Source organism: Caenorhabditis remanei, chromosome V (assembly GCF_010183535.1).
Source record: "Caenorhabditis remanei strain PX506 chromosome V, whole genome shotgun sequence".
Lineage (NCBI taxonomy): Eukaryota > Metazoa > Nematoda > Chromadorea > Rhabditida > Rhabditidae > Caenorhabditis > Caenorhabditis remanei.
The window spans coordinates 2,083,460-2,111,164 of record NC_071332.1 but is presented as its reverse complement, the minus strand read 5'-3'; the positions used below and the strand labels follow the sequence as shown (position 1 = coordinate 2,111,164).

The window sequence follows — 27,705 nt, the reverse complement described above, 5'->3', positions numbered from 1 at the left end:
AAAAAAACATTTTTTGAGTGAAATCTTATCAAAAAATGTATAAATCTCATTGTTTTTTTCCCAAAAAAATTCAAAATTCGTTCAAAAATTCGAAAAATTTTGAATTTTTCTCATAATCCCGCCTTTTTCTTCAATTTTTCTCCAATTTTTTGTATTTTTTTCCAATTTCCATAATTTTTCCAGAAGTCGTGACCGGCCGAACGAACAGTCCATCAGTGTGCGTTAACCAGTTCAACCGGCTGCCAAATATGTACGTTTTGTGGGCGGAGCCTACTCAATTTTTACCATTTTTTTGCAAAAATTTCAAAAAAAAACTTTTAAAAAAAATTTTTTCCAGATTCTATCCACATCATGTTCGAGTTTGGCAGCTTGTCGAGCCAGCACACGACGACTTTATTCGACGATTCGGGCCTCTCGTCGACAGCACTCACTAATTCTACTAATAATAGGTCTGAAATTTTCAGACAAAATTTTTTTTCAAAAAAATTTTTTTCAGTATAACCTCCGGGTCGCCACCGACGGCGTTCAGCAGCAATTACATCGAACGTCCCGGGTCGATGTTTATGGTAAGCAAGTGCGCGCTACCGAAAAAACTGAAATCTCAAAAGTTATCAGTAGAGCGCGTTTGCTGCACGCTTTATCGTAATTATCGTTAAGACGTGTTCCCTCACCCAACATATGCGCTCTATCGAACTTTTTGTGTTCGTTGGAATGATATTATCAATAGAGCGCAGTTTCCTCACCCCGTGTTCGCTGGAGCGCGTTTGCTGCTGTTCACACTGAACTTCCGGTGGTGACCTTTTGCTTCGAAATTAGTTGAACCGTGAAGAATTTTATGTAGAATTATATACATATGACACCTTCACACTTGCAAAAATTTGGAATTTTTTATTGAAAATTTAGTTTTTTTTCCAAAAAAAGATCGATAATTGCAGATTTTCAGCTTTTTTTTCGATAAAATCGCGTCAAAGGCGCGCCAGCGGTTTTTTAAAATTGAAAATTTGGTTTTCTTGAAGAAAAATGTTGAAATTTTCTTCGGGACCGCGCCGAAGGCACGCCAGACTAGAAGAAATCTGAAAATTTCTAATTTTTAAGCTAAAAACCGCATTTCTGAAAACGATATTTCTCCGGTTTTTTCTGCTCAAAACGCGTCAAAAGCACGCCAGACTCATCTCCATTTTTACCTAATTTGAACGCGTCAACGGTACGCCAGATTCCTCTTTTTCTGTATATTCAAAACGCGTCAAAGGTACGCCAAAATCCTGAAAACCATGATTTTCAGACTTTTCAAGCTGTAATTGAGCTTTTGAGTTGAATTTCCGAACTCAGAATCTGAAATTTTCGAATTTTCGACTAGTCGAACATGGATTTTCGGCGATTTTTGGTGAAAAATTGAGTTTTTGAGTGGAAATTGAAACGCGTCAGAGGCACGCCAGCCTCCTCTCCATTTTTGTGTGTTCTGAACGCGTCGAAGACACGCCAGCCTTCTCTTCATTTCTGTTTCTTATGAATGCGTCAAAGGCACGCCAGATTCCTCCCCATTTTTATCGGTTCCGAACGCGTCAAAGGCACGCCAGACTTCTATTCTTTTCTGTCGGTTCAAAACGCGTCAAACGTACGCCAGATTCCCCTATATCTGCCTCCTCAGAACGCGTCAAAGGCACGCCAGCCGCCTCTTCGTTTTTGTCTATTTTAAACGCGTCAAAAGCGCGCCAGCCTCCTCTCCATTTTTGTGTGTTCTGAACGTGTAAAAGACACGCCAGACTTCTCTTCTTTTCTGTCGGTTCAAAACGCGTCAAAGGCACGCCAGATTCCTCCCCATTTTTATCGGTTCCGAACGCGTCAAACGTACGCCAGATTCCTCCCCATTCTTGTCGGTTCCGAACGCGTCAAAGGCACGCTAGATTCCTCACCATTTTTGTCAGTTCCGAACGCGCCAAAGACACACCAGCCTCCTCTCCATTTTCGACTCTTCAAAAGGCGTCAAAGACACGCCAGATTCCTCGTGTTGTTATTTTTGTTTCCACCATTGCCCCATCGAATTGCCACATTATGCGCCAAACCACATGTGTAACACAGAAAGAGAACAAAGGAAATGTCACCCACCAAAAATTGGGGGAGAGTAGATTCTCTCAGCTGATGACAATAAAGGGGGAGAAGAAGACAATGACATTGAAACCTTTTTGATGAATTTGTGGGAGAGAGAGAGACGGTGGACAGGGGGAAAGGGTTTTGGGTAGTGGTGGTAGTGGGGGGATCTGAGAAAAGTACCAATTTTCAGACATTCTGATTGGCAAATTGTCAGTTGAGCGAACTGACAATACCATCAGAAACGGGCGGAACGAAAGATTCGGAGTTTCCGATTTCCGTATCTGGATACCTTCCCCCCCCCCCCCCCCCTCTACACCACTCGAAAATCCCGAGAAAAGAGCAAAGTCTGAAAAGTTCCATAGAGCGAACATTCTTCATTGCGGATTCTGTCACTATACAGTTCCAGACATTTGACAGAAGACGTTAAGCAGTCTTAAGAACGCCACTGAGTGTCAGATACAGTAGTCTTGACAATCTGTCTGGAAAAGTCCTGTAGAGCGAACTTCCTCTGCTCGCTGTTCGTTACTTGATAGATATCTCTTCGTAACTAGACGGCCAGATGGAAATCCTGAAAAGACGTCTACTTCCAGAAACCGTCTCCGTTAGGAATGTCCTATGGAGCGAACTTTCTATGACTAATCTCACTAGGGAAGGCCCCCGAGTGACCGTAGAGAGTTATAGGACGTGACCTATATCGTTGGAAAGCTGAGAAAACGCTGATTCCAAAAATATATTCAGTTTTTGCCCTCGAGGCTCGGTATTCTAGAAAAACGGGAATAAAGTTTCGACCCCCAACAAGTCATTACCTTACCGACTTGTCAGCGGTCCAAACAAACTTTGACCTCTTTTTTCTCGAGTACCAAGCATCGAGAGCAAAAACTGAATATATATTTGAAATCAGCGTGATTTCACCTTTCCAATGATATAGGTCACGTCCTATAACTCCACTGTCACCCAGCAAGAACTTTCTGGAAATCGTAAATCTGAAATCCCGATTTTTCGCTGAAGATCAAAAGACCTCTACCCTCTCTCTCTACAGTACACCCTCATGTACTAAAATGAGAACTAATTGACCACAGCCACCCTACTAGTTTGTGTTATTGCACTAAATATATATGCATATACAAATTCGGATAATAAGTACACCTCCCCCTATGAAGTCGTTGAAGCGTGGTGCCGCCGCAACCACGTTTTCAGGATTCAGGATTCGTTGTTCACCCCTTTTTCTTTTTGAGAGACAGTTTTCCCACTTTTTCGTCTTTTCCACTTTGATCCCGAGTCCTTCCTCTCCAAACTGAAACCTTCACAAATATACCCCGAGGGGTTACGTGAGCACAGAAACGGTGTGAAGAAAAAAGAGACGTGTCAATATTTGATCGACTCTTTCTCCGTCTCTCACTCTCACTGATCTCTATTTTGGCGACGCCGGCGCCCCCAACCGAGATACTGCGCGAGAGTTTCTGTGTCTGGAGCGTCGTTTGGCAACTGTTGTGTACCGCGCAAATAGTGCTGAATGGCATTGCGGAGAGAGGCTTCTGGGAAGGTGAGGGATTATGATTGAATGATTTGTTGAATCGGAAGATCAAAATGTGAACATGATATGGGACGGTTTTGAAACGGTCATGTTTTGGTAGTTCTGAAACGTCCCTGTCCTGAAACGTCCGAAATTGACAAAGTTCTAAAACGGGCGGTTCTGAAGCAGAAACGGTATTTTTCTTGTAGATTGTAACCTGTCATTGCAGACGGTTTTGAAACAGAACGGTTATATAATGACCGTAGTTTTGAAACGGGTGATCGCATTGAGTCGTATCAGATCCTGGTTCCACCCGGTTCTACAATGTACGGTTTCAAAACGACCTTGTTGTGATTCGTACCGATTTTGAGGCGGAACAGTTCTGAAATGAACCGGGGAATTCCAATTCCAACATTCCGGGTCTGACGTCTTTCAGGATCTATTGAACCATTTCAGAATCTTGCGGTTCAGTAGCGGACGTCTTATCCGCCTGTTTCGAAACTGGTGAAATCTAGAAGTTCCGTTCCAGACAGATTTGATAAAAGTCCGTTTCAAAACTGTTACGGTTTAGAACCGGGGCTTCGCGTAACTCGCTTCAAAATAGATATTATGAGCTGAAAAGTGTACCAAAATGTAGATCTCAGCGAGTTCTATGATTCTGATATAGAAATCACCGACTTAGGATTCAATATTGTAGCGTGGGCCAGGTTGAAGTGTAATTTTGACGATTATTGCATTTTTAGCAAAGTTAATGTGCTAAAAATGCGAAATCCGTCAACAATGGCATTTCAACCTGGCCCGCGGAGCAACAATGAATCCTAAACCGGCTATTATTATATCAGAGCCGTAGAACTCGCTGAGATCTACATTTTGGTATATTTTTCAGCTCATAATATTCTTTTTGAAGCGAGTTACGTGAAGTCCCGGTTCTAAACCGTGACAGTTTTGAAACGAGATTTCCTAGATTTCACCAGTTTACGGGCGGTTCAGACGTAACTTCGACTGTGTGTCGTTTCTAAACCGTATACCAGTTCTAAACCGTGAAAGTGCTCAAAGATCTGCATCACCACTGCTCAATCTTTGCTCTTCGCTAAGTCGGCTCTCGGAAGCCTCTTACCGATCACTGAAACATTCGTCATACTACAAAATATGTATACTAGAACAGGAATATCCCATCTGGTAACCTACCAGATTTTCGATTTTCCGTCGGAGCCCATGCTCTCAGACACTCAATGATCAGTTGATCAGCACTACTGCTCCGATCAATAGACAGTGCCAAGTCTCTGTGACTGTCAAAGTCTCTCACTCTCTCTACCCGCAGAGCACAAAACTAATTTTCGAGTGCTTTTTGCCATTGACTCTTTCTCTCTCTCTCTCTAGTTTTCCGGACACACAGTGTGTCTTCCGCGCGGAAGGACACCGACCGACTGGTCAGAGACAATTTTTGCATCTTCCACACATTGTTGTGCACTTTTTTTGCCAATTTGTGCTTTACTCTTCCCTGTCATTTTTTGGAAGTTCACATTTTTTGTTGTTCTCGTCGTTGGTCTTGTTTTTTATTTCAGCACCACCAATACCTGTCTCGTCCCTTTCACTTTCTAGTCCTCGCCTCTACACAATAACATAAACACACAAAAGGTTAGCGAGTAAAGAGTACTGTAGAGGAGACTGGCGGGGGGTCAGCTGACGACGACCAGAAGACGTTGAAAAGAAAGAAAAAAGAAGTAGAAAACCTTCTGCTTCCAAAGTGAAAGGAAAGTCGAGAATTTCTTCTTCTTTTTTCAACGTTTTCAAGGTTAGTCTCGTCTCTCTCTCTTTCGAGCGGGAATTTGAAGAATTGGTGGTGGGGGAAAGTTGCCGATTATCGAAACACAGTAATTGATGATAGGCGACGCGAGGATTTTGAGTTCAGGAGATCAGAATCTGCAAAGTTTGGAGCGCCGTGGACTAGAAATCCAACATTTTGGAAAACTAGGCCAGGAGCTTGTGTAGCTTGCGGAATTCTAGGGTTTTCTAGTCGGCTGCTCTGAGAATCCTACAAATTCTAGACCGATATGGAGACGCCCAGAACGCCATGGACTAGAAATCCGAAAATTGGAAAGCTAGGCCAAGAGCTTTTCGATGGAATTCTAGAGTTTTCAAGTTGCTACTAATTCCAGAAATGCGCCTGTGGCCTAGCAACTCCAAAATGTGGAAAACTAGGCCACCTTGGTTGAAAAAATCCAGATTTTCGGGAACAGATGACGATTTCTGAAAAGATTCTGAATTCTAGTTTTCGAGTTTTCTACTCGGCTTCTCTAGGAATCATGCGAATTCCAGAAATTCAGCTGCTATGGCCTAGAACCTCGAAGTGTGGAAAACTAGGCCACCATTGAAGATCTGGAATCTGCTTCTGGAATCCGATTTCTAGAAAACTTTGAGTTCAAGACCTCTCAATCAAGAAAAAATCAAAAGATTTTCCCTCAAAAACTTCTGATTTTTCACCCGCTGTCATCCAACTTTTCTCTCCATCCATCGCCTCCCATCCCGTCTGACATTAGACTCACGTAGACAATATATATATCGTCTGAATGTCTACCCGTCTCTCAGTGTCCCACGGAGTCTCTCCTCCTCCTTCTTCTTCTTCCCGGCTGATCATACGACCAGCTGTTCTGTGTGCATCATCACGCAACGACGCATGTGTTATAGAAGCTTCAACCTATCGGGTCCGCTCTGGATTCTGACTGGGTCCCTGGGATTCCCAAGAATCCACTCTAGATGCTCCCGGGCGCCTCTGTCTCTCTCTCTCTCTCTCACGCGCCTCTCGTGTAATTACCACACACTGTATCAAGAGAGAGAGGGCGCCCGCGTCGTCACGTTTGATGCCGCCCATGTGTTTTGCCGAGAATCTCTCTCTCCACCGATAACTGTGGGGAAGAGACAGAAGACAACAAAAAAAAGCATCTGTTGGTTGTGTATGTTTGACTTTGACTTGAAAGTTTCCCTCTGTCTCCATCTCTCGAGTCTCTCTGCCATCTCACTTCGCTTCGTTTTTTTTTTGTTTCGGTCTCTCTCCTTCTGCGCCCGCGACTCCTCCCGCGTGAGAGTGAGAGAATCAGAAGACGAGGACGCTCCTCCTCCCCACTTTTCACTACTTCCTACCAATTTCTCTCCTTTTTCTTGGGGTCGTTTCCCAAATGTCGTGTCCTCTTCACCTCTGAACCCCCCGCTCTATCTGAAAGTCTGAAAAGGAGTACTGTAACTCCTTTGACTTTCTTATATTCACGTCTTCTGGAAGCGTGGAAGCAAAGCTCACGATGTCTCTCGACAACTATCACCTTTCATTTCTCAAGGTATGTCTGGAATTTTTCGCCTGGAAAATTTTGTCTACTAACACACAGTACCCCCTCCTGATGCCATTGTGACATCGTCGTTGAAAGATGATGTCTCTTCAATGATGATGGCACACGCTGAAAGGGGGAATACCGGTTTTCCTGGCTGCCGTGAACGGTCGATGGATTGCGCGCACACGGCGTTGCGCAATCGAAAGTGAAAGAGAAAGCGGAGGGCAATGCAGATGAAAGTTTTTTGATTGGGTTTCCCTTTCCATCATCATCATCGTCTTCTTCGCTTTCTTTGTATGGGGCCCGAGAATCAAGGGAACCTGTTGGCAAGAAAGATTATGACCTTTTCAAGACGACTTGATCGTGTGACTAAAGTGAATGAAAACATCAACAAGGCACACACACACGAGATATCAGTATTGATTGATCTGAATCTGAATCTCTGATGATTCACAGATTCACAGATTCTCTCTGAAACTAGCAGACACGTTTTTTGATTGGTCTCTGTAATGAGAGGGGGAGATGAAATGAAATTCGATCCGCTCTCAATTTCAATTCAACCAACACAAGTGGTGGTACCCCTCAATATAGTTTTCAATATATATTTTTAGTGTGTGTTTGCTGAAAAGCACCCCAGTAACACTGAAAAGTGGAAAAAAGGAGAAGAAGAAAAGAAAACAACAACAACACTAACAATAGTTTGTTATGCGAGAAAAAGAAGAAGAAGAAGACGTCGTTTTCGCCCTTGAATTCAGAATCGGGAATTCATAAGCCAAAATCGTCGTGGGAGTCTTCAGAATCGTGGAGTTTTTGGAAGCATCGGTTTCCATCTATCCCCCTCCCCGCAACGATTCTCATTTGCCACCACCAATTGTTTCAAGTTGTTTGAACAGTCAGACACATTTCTCGGAAGAACTCTGTTCCCCCCCTTTCTCGCTGACGTCAAAAACTTTGCGTCCAAACTAACCAACTTTTCAATTTCTCTGTCTTGTCTCCCATCGTCTGATAAGAGACTCCTCTCTCTCTTATCAACAGGCAAAACGGATTGACCGTGTATGTCTCGTTGTTCTGAAAAAGAAAGAAAGGAAAGGCAGCTGATTACGTTGGTGTCACATGAAAGAGAAAATGAGAAAAAGAAATTGAAAAAATCAGTTTTTTGGTGAATCAAGTCTCGCCTAAGGGCCCCCAAGAATTTGTAAATTCTTTTCTTCGGCTTAGCCTCCATTCGAGAGCAGCCGTCTTGTTGGAGTCAGCTGTTAGTCTCGGAGGTGCTCTCTTCTTCGATTCGATTCGCTTTTAGTGAAACTTCTCTTTCTTACAAAGAGGAAGAGTCCTCTCAAACATTTATTTTGTTTTCTGAATTGTACTGTTACAATGGTGGCCGAGTTTTTGGAACTTTTGGATTTCGAGTCCAACAGTTAGGCCATCGCAAGATTTTTCCGACTTTTTGAGCTTTTGATCTGAAAATTTCGAATCTGGAAACCCAGAGAACCTCTAACAGACTGAAAATCTCGGAAAGTCAAAATTTAGGCCTTCACAAGATTTTCCCGACTTTTTGAGATTTTGATCTGAAAATTTCGAATCTGGAAACCTAGAAGGCTGGAAATCTCGATTTTCGAAACTGACAGAATTTTTGTCTGAAAACACCATTTTTACCCAAAAAATCTCAAAATTGAGGTTCTGGGAGCTTCGGACAACATCAAAATCCTGAAAACCATGATTTTCAGACTTTTCAAGCTGTAATTGAGCTTTTGAGTTGAATTTCCGAACTCAGAATCTGAAATTTTCGAATTTTCGACTAGTCGAACATGGATTTTCGGCGATTTTTGGTGAAAAATTGAGTTTTTGAGTGGAAATTGAAACGCGTCAAAGGCACGCCAGACTCCTCCCAGTTTTTGTCAATTCTGAAAGCGTCAGAGGCACGCCAGCCTACTCCGTTTTTTGCCGTATTCTAAATGCGTCAAAGGCACGCCAGCCTACTCTGTTTTTTGCCGTATTCTAAATGCGTCAAAGGCACGCCAGCCTACTCTGTTTTTTGCCGTATTCTAAATGCGTCAAAGGCACGCCAGACTTTTCTCCATTTTGTCGGTTTAGAACGCGTCAAAGGCACGCCAGACTCCTCTCCATTTTTGTCAATTCTGAAAGCGTCAAAGGCACGCCAGACTGGAAATCCAGAATTTTGTGTTCGATCACTAAAAATGGCACATTTTCTTATTTTTGTCACTATTTTGATCGAAAAACGCAGTTTTTTGGCAATTTTCTGTCCGAAAACTCTGATTTTTACAAGAAAAATGACAAATTCATGGAATTTTTCGAAATTTCCAAATACAACTACACGCCCCCAACTACCAAGTAATGTGATCCTCCTTCACGTTCTTCTAGTGTTGTGTGTGTGTATGTCAGAATTGTCTTCTTCTTCTCGACGACGACCCCCGTTGTCGCCCAGCCGGCACTCCGGGACGGCTAAAACAACAAAAACATGCTCTGTGTTTGTTATTGTTTTTTCAATTCTTTCAGTTTGAATGACTTGAAAACAACGCGACGTTTTTTCGATGACTTTTGAAAGAATCTGTGTCTCCAGATTCCGAATTTCGGAAGGAAAAAGTGCATTTAGAGAGGCGGAGGCATCGTAAAACTCGCTGTCTCAGCTGTTTCGAGCGAAAGAGAGAGAGAGAGAGAGTGTGTGAGACGAAGAGACGCAGAGTGGCGAGTGAAATCGCAACATTTGCTTCGTCTTCTCAACACACTTCCGCCCCGGGTCCATATTAATCAGGAATAATGGGGCGATGCTCGCCGAGCCCCCTCTTTTCTCTGATAATTGAGAAAGAATTGAGACAGAGAAAATGAGAGTGTCAGCTGGTGGTTTTTTTCTGATAAGAAAAGAATTTTGTGCTTTTTAGTGCACTCACTAATAGCTTGGCACAGTTCTTACAACTGCGCTCTACCGCAAACGAGAGAGGATCGGCGAGAGACGCGCAGAGATTTTTTAGACTATTTGTTGTGAAAAACAGCGAAAACATGTCAAAAACTGTGAAAATCTGTGTCTCTCGCTTCGACACTCTCTCTCGTTTGCGATGGGGCGCGGTTGTAATAGAAATGAGTTGAGCTAATAGCTTACAACTGCGCTCTACCGCAACCGATGAAGCAGGCATTTTTCAAGCGGATTTCGGTGGAGCGCAGTTGTAAGAACTGTAGCTCGTCACAGCTCTTACAACTGCGCTCCACCGAAATGCCCTTGAAAAATGCCTGTTTTTCTCTGAATCTCTCAATTTCGCTTCTTTCCGGTTTCGGTAGAGCGCGGTTGTAAGAAGCGTGAATACCGTTTTAACAACTAAAAAAGAACTGAAACTGAAGCAAATTCGCGGATTTCCAGAGCCTCTACAGTGGCGAAAACGGTGTCGCCATCGGAAGTGGACTCAACAATTCCAATTCCAACAGCTCCAACGGATTCGGCCTGACGTCTTCATCTGAATCCACGCCACCGACAATCGAGTCACTTTTGGAGCCGTTCGGCATGCAAAGCAGCACCGCTGACTTTGCTGCCGCACTGGCACAGTTGACCGGGCAAACGGTACAACAGATGGATAGGTGAGTGGTGAAAATTCCAGACAAAAAAAATGGTTTTTTTGGCAGAAAAACGGAATATTTGACATGTTTTTCTGAAGTTTTCAGCGATTTTTCTGTAAAAATTTGAAAAAAAAAAAACTGATTTTTTGACACAATTTGGCTATTTTTATAGCTTTTTTGACTGAAAATCGGACTCTTTTTTGTCTGAAAACAGTTTTTAGGTTTAAAATGACTTTTTCGAGTCCAAAAATTGAATTTTTATCTTAAAAATACTGGAAAAATAGCGATTTTTGACAAAATTTATGATAATTTTCTAGTTTTTCAGACAACAATTGCTTTTAATTAAAGGTTTTCTCATTTTAAAAAAAATGCAACATTTTCTGTAAAATTTGAACACCTCACTGATGTTGTACTAAAAATTTTGTAAAATTTTTTCGAAAAAAGTGTCAATTTTGGAAAATTTTTTGAACAAAATCTGCTATTTTCAACGAAAAAGTGATTTTTGACCGCTTTTTCCAGAGTTGCAACGGGCCGGGCCGGGCCGGGCCGGGCCGGGCCGAAATCAGAATTTCTCCGGCCCGGCCCGGCCCGCGGCCCGGCCCGGCCCGGCCCGGCCCGAGCCCGGCCCGGCCCGGTTCGGCCCGGATTTTCAGTACTAAAAAAATTCAAATTTTTTTTTCGAAATTTTTCCGATTTTTTTGGAAAATTTTTTAAAGAGGGACACAACTACTTCTAAACTGAGGATTTCTTGATATGAATCGATTAAGAAAGCCAGGAAAAAGATAAATTTATTTTGGTTTCATGTCTGAAAATGTGTCTAAAGCGAGTTATGAGACCTCAAAATGTCAAAAATCGATTCTAGTCGTGCACTTTTTCAGTACATTTCAATAGAAATTCTCCTAGTCGTACACCTGAAAGCAATATTTTCAAAAATTCTCAAGAAAAAATTCGAAAAATGAGCATTTATGAATGCATTTCACGTTCAGACGAGGAGAATTTCTATTGAAATGTACTGAAAAAATGACGACGGGGAGCGATTTTTGGAATTTTGAGGTCTTATAACTCGCTTAAAACTGATTTTTTTATATTCTTGAGAAAAAATTTGGAAAATTTTCAGACAAAAAAATTATTGAAAAAAAAATTCTAGTGAAAAAAATTCAAAAATTCAAATCCGGGCCGACCGGGCCGGGCCGGGCCGGCACTTTCTCGGCCCGGCCGGGCCGGGCCGGGCCGGGCTGAAACCGGGCCGGGCCGGGCCGGCCCGGCGGGCCAGCCCGGAATTTTGCAAGTATGGCTTTTTCTGCTGTTTCAGTTGTTTTTCTGCTGTTTTCAGCGATTTTGTTCGCAAATCGCTTTTTTCAAGTTTCCCAAAAAATTATCTGATTTTTCCTGTGGAAATATCATTTTTGAAGCCAAAATTATGAAAAATTAGTAAAAACGCGATATTAGCACGGCACGCGTCTTACAACCGCGCTCCACCGAAATGCCTCTTGAAAAATGTCTATTTTTCTCTTAGTCTCTCAATTTCGTACACTATTTTCTTCGGTTTCGGTAGAGCGCACCGTGCTAGTAATTTTGTCTAATTTCAACCGGAAATGATAGTTGTTTCTCTTTCAATTATTTTCCGATTTGATCTTCTCAATTTTCTCAAAAAGGGGAAAGTTGGGCGCTAATCAGTGAAAATAGATTTCTTTTCCCTTTTTCTTTACACTAGAACCCCCCCCCCCCCCCCCTCTTGTCCTCTTACAGTACAAATGTACTTTACTCCTTTCTTCTCTATCTTTTCTTGTCTTTTTTGCCGACTTGCAAAATTTCGGGTCGGCCCGAATTTTTTCCAAAAATTTCTTATTTCAGAAATTTTTCCATGTTTTTCCTAAAGTATACTACTCCTCAAAAACCTTTAAAACCATCAAAAAATCGGAAAATTTTGGAAAAAAATTGGTGGCCGAACTTTTGCATTTCCTCGGCCACTACTCGAAATTTGGGGTTTTCATGATTTTTCACTTTTTTCAAATTTTTTTCAGTGCAAGTCTGGATTTTTATCCTCTTTTCTTTGCAGACAACACTCAACTACTCAGAGGCCGACGTCGTTCGCCGCCAGCTCTCTCTTCTCGTCGTCGGAATTCGCGAATCCTCTTGGAGCACCCGGCACACCGATTGGTAAGCGATTTTTGGGGATTTTGACATGATTTTTGATTTAAAACGCCTTTTGGAACCCTAAAAATGTGGGAAAAACGGTAAAAATGGCTAAGAAATGGCCTAAAAATGTGGTGGCCGAACTTTTACATTTTCTCGGCCACCACTTATTTTCGGGAATTTTTTTGGTTTTTGGCTTATTTTAGGAGATTTTGATGCGATTTTTGGTTTAAAACACCTATTAGAACCCTAAAAATGGGAAAAAAAACGAGGAAAACATAGAAAATGGCCTAAAATGTGATGGCCGAACTTTTGCATTTTCTCGGCCACCACTTATTTTTTGGGATTTTCTTGGTTTTTGGTTGATTTTTTTGCGGTTTTGAGGATTTATCAACTCTGTTCCAACACTAGATGTGATGGCCGAACTTTTGCATTTCCTCGGCCACCACTCGAAATTTGAGATTTTTATAACTTTTCAATTTTTTAACGGGGTTTTGAGCGTTTATCATCTGAAAGTTGTTCCTTATAAACGTCAAAAATAACTTTAAATGTGAAAAAAAAACACTAAAAGTGACCTAAAAATGCGAGGGCCGAGTTTTCGCATTTTCTCGGCCACCACTTAATCTTTGTGGTTTTACGTTTTTTCAGGGCTGAAACACCGTTTGGAACCCTAGAAATGTAGAAAAAATAGACCAAAAAGTTGGTGGCCTAACTTTTGAATTTCCTCGGCCACCACTCGAATTTTGGTGATTTTACGCGTTTTCCGTGGTGAAAAATCGCTGGAATCTCTGGAAATAGTGGTGGACTAACATTTGCATTGCCTCGGCCACCACTAAATTTTTGAAATTTGAAGCTTTTTCCGGGGACAAAACTCTGAAAATAATGAAAATAATGGTGGCCGAATTTTTTCTCTTCCATTCCATCCATCTTCTTTTAATATCTTTTCCATATCCCATTTCTCCAAAAAATGAAGTTATAACCCGCCCATCCAATTCAATTTTCGCTCCAATTTTTCTCATATTTTCCTCATCCTCCGACGCCTAAAAAGAAGAAGAAAAAGACGATTTCCCGCCCCCCAATTTTTCCGCCGAAAACTTATCGAAGAGATTACTTTTTGACTCATTTTTCATTTGTTTTGACAATTCTCTTTCACTTTCTTTGAGTTGGTGGATTGTTGTAAAAGAATTGAGGAGGCAGGTGTCCCTTTTTCTCCGATTTGATATATTGTTACGGGCGGTCCCCCCGATGTTGAGATTGGATATTTTTATTGTCTCTCTCCAGATGGCTCAAAATTGACAGATTTTCGACCGAAATTTGAAAATTTTGTCGAAATTTCGGCGATTTTTGGTTGAAAATTGAGTTTTTGAAGTGAAAATGCTATTCTAAGCGCGTCAAAGGCACGCCAGTAGCCTCACCTTTTTGTCTGCTCAGGACGCGTCAAAGGCACCCCAGATTCCTCTATTTCTGCTTATTCTAAACGCGTCAAAGGTACGCCAGACTCCTCTATTTTTGGCCTCTTCTGAACGCGTCAAAGGTACGCCAGACTCCTCTCCATTTTTGTCTGATCAGGACGCGTCAAAGGCACGCCAGCCTGGAAATCCAGAAATGTAGAATTTTTGGTGTGCGATCACGTTTTCAAGCCTGAAAATCTAATTTTATCAGATTTTGTCTCAAAAACCTCATTTTTCGAGGCAGAAATCGAAATTTCTCCGGTTTTCTGAGTTCTAAACGCGTCAACGGTACGCCAGACTCCTCTCCATTTTTGTGTATTCTGAATGCGTCAAAGGCACGCCAGACTCCTTATTTTTGGCTTATTCAGAACACGTCGAAGGCACACCAGCCTTCTCTCCATTTTTTTCCAGTGTGAACGCGTCAAAAGCACGCCAGACTTCTCTCCATTTCTGTCAATTCTAAACGCGTCAAAGGCACGCCAGCTCTCTCCATTTCTGTCAATTTTTAACGCGTTAAAGACGCGCCAGCCTCCTCTCTTCTGATCCCCTTTCATCCCATATAGTCAGTTTTCTCCCCCCCTTAATCCCATAGTGTTGCCCTTTTTACATTCTGAGGGGACCCCATTTGGAACTTTTAGAAGAGGAAACAGAGAGACCACGCGATGACTTTTCTCTCTTCTTTTGTTCTCCTCCTCGTCGACATCTTATTAGCACTAAATATGCATAAGATACACACATTCATGCCAAAGTATCTTTTATGTGTAGTTAGGAGACTGAAGACGGCCGTCTAGTTGGTATTGTACTTTTGGAGAATTCTGGCGGATTCTGAAGGCTTCATAGTGATTGTGGAGAGTTTTAGAGGCGTCTGATGGCTCTAGAGACTTTTGTGGTCCTCTGAGTGAGTCTGAAGGCTTTTAGAAGATTCCGACAGATTCTGAACACGCTTCTGAAGACTTTTAGAAGATTCTGGAGAGTCCTGGAGGCTTCTAGAAGATTCTGAAAGCTTCTAGAGGATTCTGAAGGCTTCATAATGATTTTGGAGACTTTTCGAAACTTCTGATGGCTTCTAGAAGATTCTGATGGCTTTTAGAAGATTCTGAAAACTTTTGAAGGATTCAGAAGACTTCTAGACGATTCTAAAGGCTTCTGATGACTCCTGAAGGCTTCTAGAAAATTCTGGAGACTTTTATAAGGTTTTCACTGATTCTGAAGGCTTCATAATGATTCTGGAGACTTTTAGAAGATTCTGGAGGATCCTGAAGGATTTTGTAGGCTTCATAATGATCCTGAAGGCTTCTAGAGGATTCTGGAGACTTTTATAAGGTTTTCACTGATTCTGAAGGCTTCATAATGATTCTGGAGACTTTTAGAAGATTCTGGAGGATCCTGAAGGATTTTGTAGGCTTCATAATGATCCTGAAGGCTTCTAGAGTGTCCTGAAGGATTCTAAAAGTTTCGGATGACTTCTGAACGCTTTTAGAAGATTCTGGTGACTTCTGAAGGATCCTAAAGTCTTCTAGAAGATTCTGAAAGTTTCAGATGACTTCTGAAAGCTTCTAAAGGATGCTAATGGCTTCATAGTGACCCAGAAGGTTTCTAGGGGATTCTGATGGATTCATAGCGATCCTGGTGACTTCTGATGGCTTTTAGGGGATTCTGCTGGCTAATGATAATGATTCTGGAGACTTTTGAAGTCAACTGAAGACGTTTGAAGGATTTCGGAGGATTCTGAATCCTCTAAAAGCTTCATAATGATACTGGAGAATCCTGAAAGATTCAGAAGAACTTTTGATCTTCTGAAGGATTCTGAATTCCTGCACGCTTCCTTCCCTCCCTAACAAAGAGAAGGAACTTTGTTATGTATATTTATATTAATGGTGTCACTTCTCCCTCTCTCCTTATGATGTCTTCTTCTTTCTGGAGGCGAATGGGACCGCCCCGTTCATAAACAAGTGGGATGGAGGAGAAAAAGTTTTGACATCTTTTTCTTCTTTTTTTCCTGCTCCCGGAGCTAAAAGCTCCGGGGTGTTCCTCTTTCTCACCAAGAGCTCCCCACACAGCTGAATAGTAGTTGTCATAAACACACAATTTATGGCCGGGGCCGTCTTTTGGTCGGTTTTTTTCAACAAAAGTTGAAAAAGCGATTTTCTAGTCGACCGGTGTCCTAGAAACTCACAGATTGAGAAGTTAGGCCACCGAAGAGCTTTCAAACTGAAATTCAATGCCAATGGCCTAAAATTCCAAACTTGGTGGCCTAGAAGCCACCTTTTGGGAAAGTTAGGCCGCCGAATAAGAATCCGGCGTTTGCACACGTTGGCTGGTGGCCTAGAAACCCGAAAGTTCGGCCACCAACTTTTTTCTTCGGATTTTGCCCTTCCTCGCGAGAAAAAGGGGCGCGGCCTAACTTTCCAATTTTTAAGGTTTCTAGGCCATCCAGTTTTCCGTGGCCTAGAAACCTCTTTTTGATTTTCTAGGCCATCGAATGAGTTTTAGTGGCCTAGAACTCTCTGAAAAAAGGTTCGCCCATCACTGAATTTCTGAAAACGCGTTAGGGGTGCGCCAGCCTCCTCACGCGCCATTTCGTAGTATACTTCGCTAGATGGTATCTATGTAATCGTGATCATCACATGTCTAGCGGGTTTTCAAATTTCCGCTCCCGCTAGGCTCCGCCCCCTTTTTTCGTCCCCTCCTCCAAGTAGAGAGAGTACTTGATGCTCTCTCTCTCTCTCCCCAAAACAAGTAGTTTGTTCGTTTCTTTTTTTTTATTCCAAAGAAAAGAACGACACAAATCGAATTTTGTTTTATTTGGGAGGAAAGGGGGATTCATTTTCTACTTTAGTTTCGACTCCGAACTTTTTTCTCTCTTTTTTAAAGTTTTTGGGCCGGAAAAGGTGAATTTTTGAGGTTTTTTTGCCGCAAAAACGCGTCAAACACACGCCAGGCCCCTTATTTCTGTCTATTTGAAAAGCTTCATAGGCACGCCAGCCTCTTCTCCATTTTTGTGTATTCTGGACGCGTCAAAGGCACGCCAGCCTCTTCTCCATTTTTGTGTATTCTGGACGCGTCAAAGGCACGCCAGACTCCTCTCCATTTTTGTGTGTTCTGAACGCGGCAGAGGCACGCCAGTTTGAACATCAAAAATTGCAATTTGTTCCATTTTCAAGCCTAAAAATCCGGATTTTTTGAGTTTTCCGGCTAAATAATGTCAATTTTCCCAATTTTCATGCCAAAAATCCAAGGTTTAAAACATTTTATTGCTAAAAATCGTAATTTTATTCGATTTTATGCCAGAAACATGTCCATTTCTCTGTTTTTAGACCTAAAAATTTTAATTTTCCATGTTTTAATCCCAAAATTTTAATCCCAAAAATGCGAATTTTCCTCTATTTCTGAGCCTAAATTTCAGATTTCTCCCAATTTTTTCACTTAAAATCGCAATTTCTCACCGATTTTTGCCGAAAAATCTTGTTTTTTTCAGTTTTTACGTCTAAAATCCTAATTTTTCGCCAATTTTACACTCAAAAGTATAAATTTTTCCTTGGTTTGCACTTAAAAATCCAATTTACTCGGTTTTTACTCTTAAAATCGCATTTTCTTCCCGTTTTTGTGGTTCTCCGACTCAAAAATGTCAATTTTCCCTATTTCAGACCACAAAAATCGCATTTTCTCCCGATTTGGCAAGCCTAAAATCCTAATTTGTCGAGTTTTTTCAAATCTCAAATGACGTTTTTTATCTATATGGAACCCAAAAACGTTAAAGTTTGGGGCTAAAAAACGCAATTTTCCAATTTTAGACCCCAAAAATTGCATTTTTCTCCCAATTTTCATGCCTAAAATCCTCATTTTTCCAGAAAAAATGTTTGAATTTGGAATTTTTCATTTGAAAAATGTCAATTGTTCCCCATTTTCATTCCAAAAATCGCAATTTTAATAAAGTTTTATTGCTAAAAATCGCAATTTTTTCCAATTTTAGACCCAAAAATGTCGATTTTTCCTATTTCGGACAACAAAAATCGCATTTTTCTCATATTTTCAAGCCTAAAATCCTAATTTTTCGCCAATTTTCTACAATTTTCCCATTTTTCTAGGTTCCCAACAACAACAACAGCATCAAATGTCAATAGGACACAATCTCCTGGGCAATGGTAACTCATCTCCATTCTCGACGCCACTCGGCACTCCAAATGGCGGCCCAGTCCCACCACCAAAGAATCCGAAACTCTATAAAACAGAATTATGTCGATCGTGGATGGATCACGGGCGGTGCAATTACGGAGAACGGTGTCAATATGCTCACGGAGAAGTGGAGAAACGTCCGGTGCCACGTCATCCGAAATACAAAACGGAGGCGTGTCAATCGTTCCATCAGAGTGGATATTGTCCATATGGACCAAGGTGTCATTTCATTCATAAGTGAGTTTATTTCAGATTTTGGGGGATGTTTTCCAGTTTTTTGACTGAGAAAATGAGAAATTCTGACTGAAAATAGCGAAAAATCTGATTTTCATGATTTCTAGTAGCTTGGCATTGTTCTTACAACAGCGCTCTACCGAAACCGAAGAAAATTGTGTTCGAAATTGAGAGAATCAGAGAAAAAGAGACATTTTTCAAGGGGATTTCGGTGGAGCGCAGTTGTAAAAACGGTGCCGTGCTGAAATGGAAAATTGATATTTTTCGAAAAAACCTTCTTTTTTTTTCGGAATTTTTAGTCAGAAATACCCGAAATTTGCATTTTTCATGGAAACTACAAAAATTTGGTGAATTTTTTCTTATTTTCTGATGAAAAACTGAAAAATTCCGAAATTTTAGATGAAACAAATGGTGAAAACTGGAAAATCAGACATTTTTAGGCTTAAAAACTCAAATTTTACCAATTTTCTTGATTTTTTTGTCTAAATTTCAGTTTTTTAAAGCAAAAATTATGAACATATTCATTCATAAGTGAGTTTCAGAGCATTTTGGAATTTCAGACAGCAGTGATTTTTTTCTTCATATTTTCTGATGAAAAACTGGAAAATTGAATTTTCAAAATTCTAACTGGAAAATAGCGAATTTCCGTAGAAACTCGATTGAAAATAGCAAAAAATAGTCAAAAATCTATGAAAAAATGCAGAAAATAAGAAAAAATGAAGATTGTTCGGAATTTTTAGTCAAAAACCAAGAGATTTTAGCAATTTTTCGCAATTTCTGACCAAAACTACTCCCAAAAATTGTATTTTTTCTGAAAACTTTGAAAAATTGGTGAATTTATCTTATTTTCTGAAGAAAAACTGAAAAATTCTGACTGAAAAATAGCGAAAAATCTGATTTTCATGATTTCTATTAGCTCGGCAATCCCCTTGATAAATGTCTCTTTTTCTCTGAGTCTCTCAACTTCGCACACGATTTTCTTCGGTTTCGGTAGAGCGAGGTTTCAAAAAGCGTGCCGTTTTAATAGATGGAAATGAAGAAAAAAAAACAGCTAAATGTGCACTTGAAATTACCTTTTTCGGTCAAAAACTGTCAAAAATGTGAAAATTTCACGACTTTTCAAGTTTTTCTCAGAAAAGTTGAGAATTTTCAAAGAAAAACCCAGTTTTTGAAAAAGTTTTCATTGATTTTCAAACCGAAATTACCAATTTTTCGGGAAAACTTGAAAAATCATGAAATTTATTTTTTTTTAGCGAAAAAAAAAACGATTTATTTTGCAAATTTAGCGGCTTTTTCAATAATTTTCATCTAAAAATCGTGAAAAATGATTTTTCAAATATATTTTTTTGCTATTTTTCAGTCAGAATTTTCAAGTACTTCAGATTTTTAATTTTGATGAGAAATTCAATTTTTAGGACAAGTTTTGGACAGAAATGGTTTTTGACTGAAAATTCCGAAAAAATCGGTTTTTTTTTTTAAAATGTATATTTTCAGCGTTTTCCATTAATTTCCATTTAAAAATTTCACAGTTTTCCTCTGAAAAAAACGCAATTTTCGACATTTTTTTCCAATTTCAATCGGGTTTCCACGAAAATTCATCGAAAAATACGCGATTTTCAGCAATTTCAGTATAAAAAAGGCACTTTTTCAAAAAAAAATTCTCTTTTTTTTCTAAAATTCTCATTTCCAGTGAGCCACCAAGTCAATACGTGACACCAATCTCCACTCCAGTCTCCCAACCGAATACTCCATCACTCTACGCTTCACAATATCACAATGTCAACATGAAGACTCCATCATCACCACAGACGACGTCAGGAGGACAGAATCAGACTACTGTAGGTGGAGGAGTGCCGAGCAACACAGTGCTCCAACGTGTCTACTCGCTGCCAAACGGAGGGTACGGTAGTGCCGGAGAGTCGCCGCCGTGTAGTTCGAATGATTCCGGCAGTGAATCGCCGAGCAATGGAAGCTTCTCGCCTGGATTGGATCTTGATGATAATGGTGGGGGAATTTTCAGATTTTCAGCTAAAAATAGCAATTTTTGACACGATTTTTCGGTTTAAACAGCCCAAACTTGGTGTAAACGAAGTTTTCTTTGAAAAAATGCGTTGAAAACGTGAAAAATCGCGCAAAATCCCAATTTTAAGTCGTGTACTCCACGTGGATAAGTCGTGTAGTCCGCGTGGACAAAATAGATTACCGATTTCTAGACGAAAATTGCGATTTTTGACACGTTTTTTCGGTGAAATCTGCCCGAAATCGGTCAGAAATCAAGTTGGATGCAAACGCGCTCCATTGAACTCCGCGAAAATTTCAAAAATTTTCAGTCAAAAATAGCCTATTTTCGATTAAAACAGCCCAAAATAAGTCAGAAATACACTTTGATGTAAACGCGCTCCAGCGAACATCTCTAAAAATTGAACATTTTTCACTTTTCAGCTAAAATTTGTGATTTTTCACCCGATTTTTCGATTAAAAACCGCCCAAAATACATTTTAATGCAATCGCGCTCCATTGAACTCTTAGAAAATTTCAAAAATTTCAGTTTTCCGCCGAAAATTACAATTTTTACGCGATTTTTTCGGTTTGAACCGCCCATAATAGGTGTGGGATCAAGCCAGATGCAGATGCGCTCCACCGAACTCCGCGATGAAAAATTATATTTCTGCAAATTTACAATTTTCAGCCGAAAATTGCGATTTTCTACTCGATTTTTCGATTATAACCTTACAAAATCGACCAGAAACTTATTAGGATGCAAACGCGCTCCACCGAATTCCGCGATGAAAAATTTTGAAATTTCAGTTTCCAACCAATTTTTTTTCGATTAAAACAGCCCGAAATTGGTTGGAAGCAATCTCGCTCCACCGAACTCTACGAAAAATTCAAATTTTTGAAAATTGCATCGGTTTAGCAGATTTTCGTCGATTCTAACAGATTTTTCTTCAAAAAAATCCATTAAAAAGTGAAAAATCGGTCAAAATTCAAATTTTAAGTCGTGTACTCCACGTGGACAAGAGAGATTTTTGACATCTTTTTTTTCAATTATGTTATGATGAAATCGCGCTCCACCGAAATCCCCTCCAAAAATTTTCAAATTCCCGCCATTTGCAGGTCCATTCTCCGCCGGATTCCTGTCCGCCTCACCACACCACAAACTTCAGAAGACGTCGACACCCGCCGCTGCTCCACGTGTTCAAACGAATCGATTCTTGTCGTACGATCAGTCGAACATGTAAGCAGAGCGATTTTTGATCTACAATCAATTATCGATTGATTTATTTTTTCCAGAAGCGACAATCAATTCAGTAATCTGCTGAATGACATTTGTCAGTGGAACATTGAGGACTCGTTGTCGACCACTTTTCCAGGTAAAACCACAAAAAATGCATTTTGAACAGATGCAAATACGCTCCATTGATAATCGGGTCGTGTACTCCACGTGGACAAGATTTTTTTGTAGATTTTGACCAATTTTTTTCAATTTTTATCACAAAATGTGAGAAAAATGGAACAAAATAGAGTTTTTGTCGTGTACTCCACGTGGACAAGTCGTGTAGTCTGCGTGGACAAGATTGCCCATAGTTTTTGAATGAGTTTAGCACATTTTAAGTGGATTTTTCTCGATTTTGCGCGATTTTCTTTTATTTTTATCACAAAATGTGAGAAAAATCTATCAAATTAGAGTTTTCGTCGTGTAGTCTGCGTGGACAACATTGCCCATAGCTTTTGAGTGATTTTAGCGCATTTTTAGTGGTTTTTTTTTCCAATTTTTAAGAGTGAACTTTGAAAAATTAAACGGAAAACATAATTTTACGGTAAAAATTGGGAAAAAACTAAAAATTGGTCGAAAAACACAATTTTTTGCAATTTCCCATGAAAAACAAACGTTTTTTTGCAAAAAAACAGTGTTTCAAATTCGGCTTGTCCACGAGGAGTACACGGAGCTCGCTATATAGATTTCGGTGGAGCGCGATTGCAACAAGAGTCTTTTGTTTTCCTGGAATTAAAAAAACTAAAAATTGGCTGAAAATATTGATTTTACCGTTTTTTCACAATTTTTCGAAAAATTTTCCTGAAAAACGAACTTTTTTTTCACAAAAACAGTGTAAAAACCTTCAAAATCGGTCAATTAGTTACGAAATTTCAAATTGCACTTGTCCACGAGGAGTACACGGAGCGCGATTGCAACAAGCGTTGTTTTTTGCTAAAAAACTACTTTTTTACCATTGAAAAAACCTGCTTTTCCAAAATAATTTCTGAATTTTTTACACCAAAAAATTTCCAGGATTCCTAACCTCCAAATGGTCGACGACGCCAGCCGACGAGACGGCAGGAGCCACCACCCCGGCTGCCACCAGTACACCCGGTCGTCTACCGGTTTTCGCTCAACTCAGTAACCCCCAATAAGGGCTTATAAGAGAGAACCGTCCATTTTCAGGGATATCTTAAAAAAGGTTCTATGATTTATATATATAATATGTCTCTTAATTAATAACCTTTTTCTTTTAAATCTGTTGTTATGTTTCTTTGAAACACGTTTTTTTTCATTTTTGAAATAATTTTCCCATTTTTTGAAATACCACCTATGTATAGTCTGCTAGAGCACTCATCCCTTATTCAAAATGTACCCCATCGCTAGTTGACACCGCCCATAAACCCAAAATGTCCTTCCCTTCAGAAAACCAGATTACTCAAATTGTACCTATGTAACTTATATGCAATTGTACAATAAGCTCCGCCCCCTTTTTTCAGATCTAACTTATTTGATTTGTGAAATCTGCATGCATGTATTTGTACATCCCCTTTACCATCACCGCTAGCGTTTTTGTGTCGTACAGTCCAACTCTGACTAATTTATTCCCCCACCCGATTCTTTCAACACAATTTTCAAATTTTGTCAACTAGCTGTCAATCTACATTTTGTCTCTAATTAAGTGCAAATTACTACACTAATTATTCTTATTTTCATACTGCTTTTTTCCTTTTTCTAATGCATTTTTCCCCCATCCCCCCCCGCTAGAAACTATAGTCCGAGTAGATTCCCCATCCGTGCCTCCAGTACCATCATCTATTTCTTGTCTTTATCATGAGAAAACCCGGTTCCCTGCTGCTGCTGCTGCCCCCAACCCAATTTATAATGCACTATGTCTTTTTTCCTATATTATATAACCTTTGTCATTTTCATGTTCTTTCTTTTCATGTCTTCTCACCCCCAACAATTTCGTTTCGCATAACTTTATATTTTAATAAAGTTCACACTTGTCAAGTCCTTTTTTTAAATGGCATGTCCTAGAAACTAGGTCAAGCCGGAATATGTGTATATAATGAATGAGAAGCTGAAGACGTGAGAATTCTGAATCTAATTTCGGATTTTCTAAATTTTCAGCTTTGTCAATTGAAACTGAAAAGCCGAGGATTTTACCTCGATTTGTTTCGATATCAACCGATTTTTCCCGGATTTTTCTGGAATTTAGTAGTCCAACACATTTTTAAACCCCTTTTTTCAAATTTCAGATGAAAAATTCCGCGAAAATCGCACAATTTACAACTTTTATCGCTGAAAATCGACTGGACCATCAATTGTCGTCAAATTAAATGCAGGGTACGCAGTGACGGTGTTTGCGGACTCGGCGATTTCAAATTGGCGCGAATTTCAAAATTTAATTTTTGAATGTTGAGAAGATGGATTTTAAGTAGATTTTAGCGAAATTTGAGGATTTGCAGGTGACAATTTTTGATTTTACCACCTGTAGTGCCACGAAAACATTGAAAACGTGGAGGCGACACATGGAAATGGAAAATTCGAGGAGAAATCAAGAAAAATCGTGGAAAATCGTTAAAAATTTTGCGCTTATTAGGATTTTATAGGTTTTTATAATGAAAAACGGAAAAAAACTCTGAAAATTTGGCTGAAAATCGCTGAAAATCGCTATTGTCGTCAGATTTTATGCATTGCCCGCAAACACCGTCACGTCAGAATGCGTACTTGTGAAAAGACGGTGCAATCGAAAAATCGGCGAGAAAATTGTTTTTTCGTCGAAAAAAAAGTGATTTCTAGACGATTTTTTCCGGATTTTTTGTTGAATATATTATTTTCGAAACTTCAATTTCTTCCTCAACCGATTTTCGACTCATTTTTGCTATTTTTTCATCAAAATTTCAGTCGAAAATCGATTTGTCATGTTTTTCTCGTCGATTTCACTTTGTTTCGTTTCTTCCTCAGCCTCTTGGTTCAGTTTACCTTTCGTTTTCAGCAAAATATCTTCGATTTTTAGAGAATTTTTCATTCTTCTAGAAAATTCTTCTTTGAAATCGGATTTTTGAGAATTTTCAGAAGAAATATATTTCTTCTGAAAAACACCGATTTCTCATTGAAATCGGTGTTTTTCATAGTTCTTTTGGACTGAGTAATCATAAAAGTAGTTTTGAAGTTTATTTGCAGCAATTTATGCTTGAAAATCTAGAAATTTGAAAAAAAAAATTGAAATTTTTTTTTCAAAATTTTTAAAATGTTGACTTTTTATGATTTGTTAGTCATTAGTAGCTACTCAGAACCTTAAATTGGTCAATTTTCTTGCATTCACTCTGAGTATTCCATTTTTGAATCGAAACTCAATTATTGTAGGCTTGCAAATTTCTGAATCGAGAAATGCGTCAATGATCGAGTAGTGCGCAAGCAATGTCTTCAACTTTGCACTTTCGATGAACCTCTCACCGTGAAATAGTGAATTTCCAATCGGTGTTTTCAGATTTTTACTAAAAAATTTGATTTTCATCACTTTAATTTCATAGTTCGGTTGTCATCAATCCATTTTCATAGATTTTCCGACTACTTCCACTACTGAGCTTGAAAAATCGATTTTTCATAATTTTCTCGTCGATTTCAGTTTGTTTTGGTTTTTTCTCAGCTTTTTCGTTTAGTTTTCCTTTCGTTTTCAGCAAAATCACTTTGAAATCGGGGGTTTTCTGAATTTTCTTATATATTTACTCGTTTCGACTTGCTATCGCTCATTTTCCGGCTTTCTATTAGCAGAGCATTTGTGTTACAATTGCGCCCTATCGCAAACGAGAGAGTATCGGCGAGAGACGCAGAGTTTTTCTCGCGCCGACTCAGATTTTCACAGTTTTTGACCTATTTTCGCTATTTTCCATTATTTTTTCGGTAAATTGAAATGAAAAACAGCGGAAATAGGTCGAAAACTGTGAAAATCTGAGTCGGTACGAGAAAAAACTCTGCGTCTCTCGCCGATACTCTCTCGTTTGCGGCGGAGCGCAGTTGCAGCAAAAATGCTCTGCTAATAACATACTTCGATTGAAAAACGACATGCTTTGAAATCCCGCTGTTTCTTAGTTTTTCAGCGAGAATAGCCGGAAGAAATAGTGATTTTCCTAATGTTTTTTCTAGATTTTCACCAAAATTAAAATTTTTATCGCTTTAATTTTCTATTTTAGTTGCCAGCGACCCATTTTCGTAGATCTTTTTTTTGTAGGATCTGACTACTGAGCTAGTTTTTGGCAAAAATCGGTTTTTTAATCATTTCCTCTGTCACTTTCAGCTCATTTCTCAGTTTATTCATGCAGATTTTTGGTTTCCAGCAGTTGATTTTTGCATTTTTCCCCCAATTCATACTTGCAACGGGCCGGGCCGATTTGAGAATTTTCACCGGCCCGGCCGGCCCGGGTCACAGTACAAAAATTTGAAAATTTGAATTTTTTTGAAATTTTTTTTGATTTTTTCGCAAAAAAGTCGAATTTTCGACTATGTTTTTACATATCGATAAAACTCAAGTTTACATAGGATTTTTGATTTTTGATAAAAATTTCAAAAAATTTCGAAAAATTTTGTGAAAAAATTGTGCTCATTTTTTGACTCCGGGCCGGCAACTTTCTCTACCGGCCCGGCCGATATTTTGCAAGTATGCCCCAATTTTTTCAATTTTCGCCCTTTCAGGCAGGTATGTGCCCGGGTGGAGTTGAGCGCCTCGCATTTTCAGCCGAAATTTGAAAATGCGACGAGAAAGAGTGTGCGAAATGGAGAGGCGCAGACACACTCTCTCGATTTTACACACTCTCTCTCGTCGCATTTTCGCCCACTTTGAAATCTTTCAGCGCCCAAAACGCCTCCATAGGCACATCCCTGCTTTCCGGTCGAATTTATTTCAGTTTTTACGTTTCGCCTACCGTTTTTAATTCAGGTTTTGCCGAGTTTAGTTAGAGAGCTTCAAAATATTGATTATTATTTTTTCGCTGCTGCTTTTAATAAGTTCTTATTAGAGTTCCTCCCGGAAACCTTCTTCTCTGAATATAATAAACGTATCTTCACAATTTTGAATGAATAATACATTTGCGCTCCAATACCAAAACGTTTAATTTGTAGTAGTGATTGATAACCATGTTTTTGTAAGATTCGAAAGTATTCTCATAGAATCTATGAGAAAACGTTTAATTTTAATTTCAATTTTTTTTCCATCACAAGTGCGTTTATGTAATTTTTAACTATGTCGAGAATTTGACTAAAAATAGTTGAATTTATAAATTTGGCTGTTGTTCTGAAATCGAAAATCACCAAAGAAGTCTGTAAAAACGTGAAAAAGTCGGCATTTAACTGGAACTGTAATTCTGACCCGACTCGGATCGGAATGGGTGTCTGAAAAGTTGTCAATGTAGGTTTTCAATAATTCCTTTTCTGTTGATGAGCATTTCTATGCATATTTTTTAAAGTGAAATCTTGAATTTTCGAATTTCCGAAGATTCGTCCGAATGCCTGTTGTTTTACTCATTTTCTCAGCTGAGATCTATCTAGATTTCTACCGTCTCCTACAGTTTCCAGTCTTTTTTTTCAAATGTCCATTCTCGCAAGCTGTATCGTTGTGTTTTGCTTCAATGCTGTGCAAAACTCTATTTCTCTGCTCATCCAAAAGTTTCTTTGTTTTCTAGGAAATGTTTTCCGCTGAAATTCGTTTTCGCTCCTGTCTTTGCGTCTCGTTTGTTCACTTATCATTCTTATTGTTTCTTTCCGAAATCTCTTAGAACATTCATATTTTTCAGAACCGACGCCGAATAGTTCTCGAAAGCCTGGAAGAAAAAGCCATGATGAGTGTATACAACAATCACTCTAGCTTTTTTCAAATCGGAGATCCTCTTACGAGAGGTCTACGCACGCGTGTTCATAGGAACGACTCCGGATCAGTGGCTTGTCTTCTGTTCC

At 39.5% G+C, this 27,705-nt stretch overlaps 2 protein-coding genes across 2 annotated transcripts; one reads left to right on the top strand and one right to left on the bottom strand.

Moving 5' to 3' along the window:
• Nucleotides 1-351: 351 nt before the first annotated feature.
• Nucleotides 352-22,904, top strand: GCK72_016801 (uncharacterized protein; the record flags this gene model as incomplete). The annotated part of the gene is made up of 9 exons (XM_003101614.2): nucleotides 352-449; nucleotides 497-566; nucleotides 10,301-10,515; nucleotides 12,554-12,654; nucleotides 18,170-18,494; nucleotides 20,182-20,495; nucleotides 21,609-21,729; nucleotides 21,786-21,865; nucleotides 22,783-22,904. 9 exons carry the CDS (start codon nucleotides 352-354, stop codon nucleotides 22,902-22,904), a joined length of 1,446 nt encoding a protein of 481 aa, XP_003101662.2.
• GCK72_016802 (uncharacterized protein) lies at nucleotides 18,128-18,466 on the bottom strand (the record flags this gene model as incomplete). Its single annotated transcript, XM_053731700.1, has 1 exon — nucleotides 18,128-18,466. One exon carries the CDS (start codon nucleotides 18,464-18,466, stop codon nucleotides 18,128-18,130), a length of 339 nt encoding a protein of 112 aa, XP_053580613.1.
• Nucleotides 22,905-27,705: the final 4,801 nt, after the last annotated feature.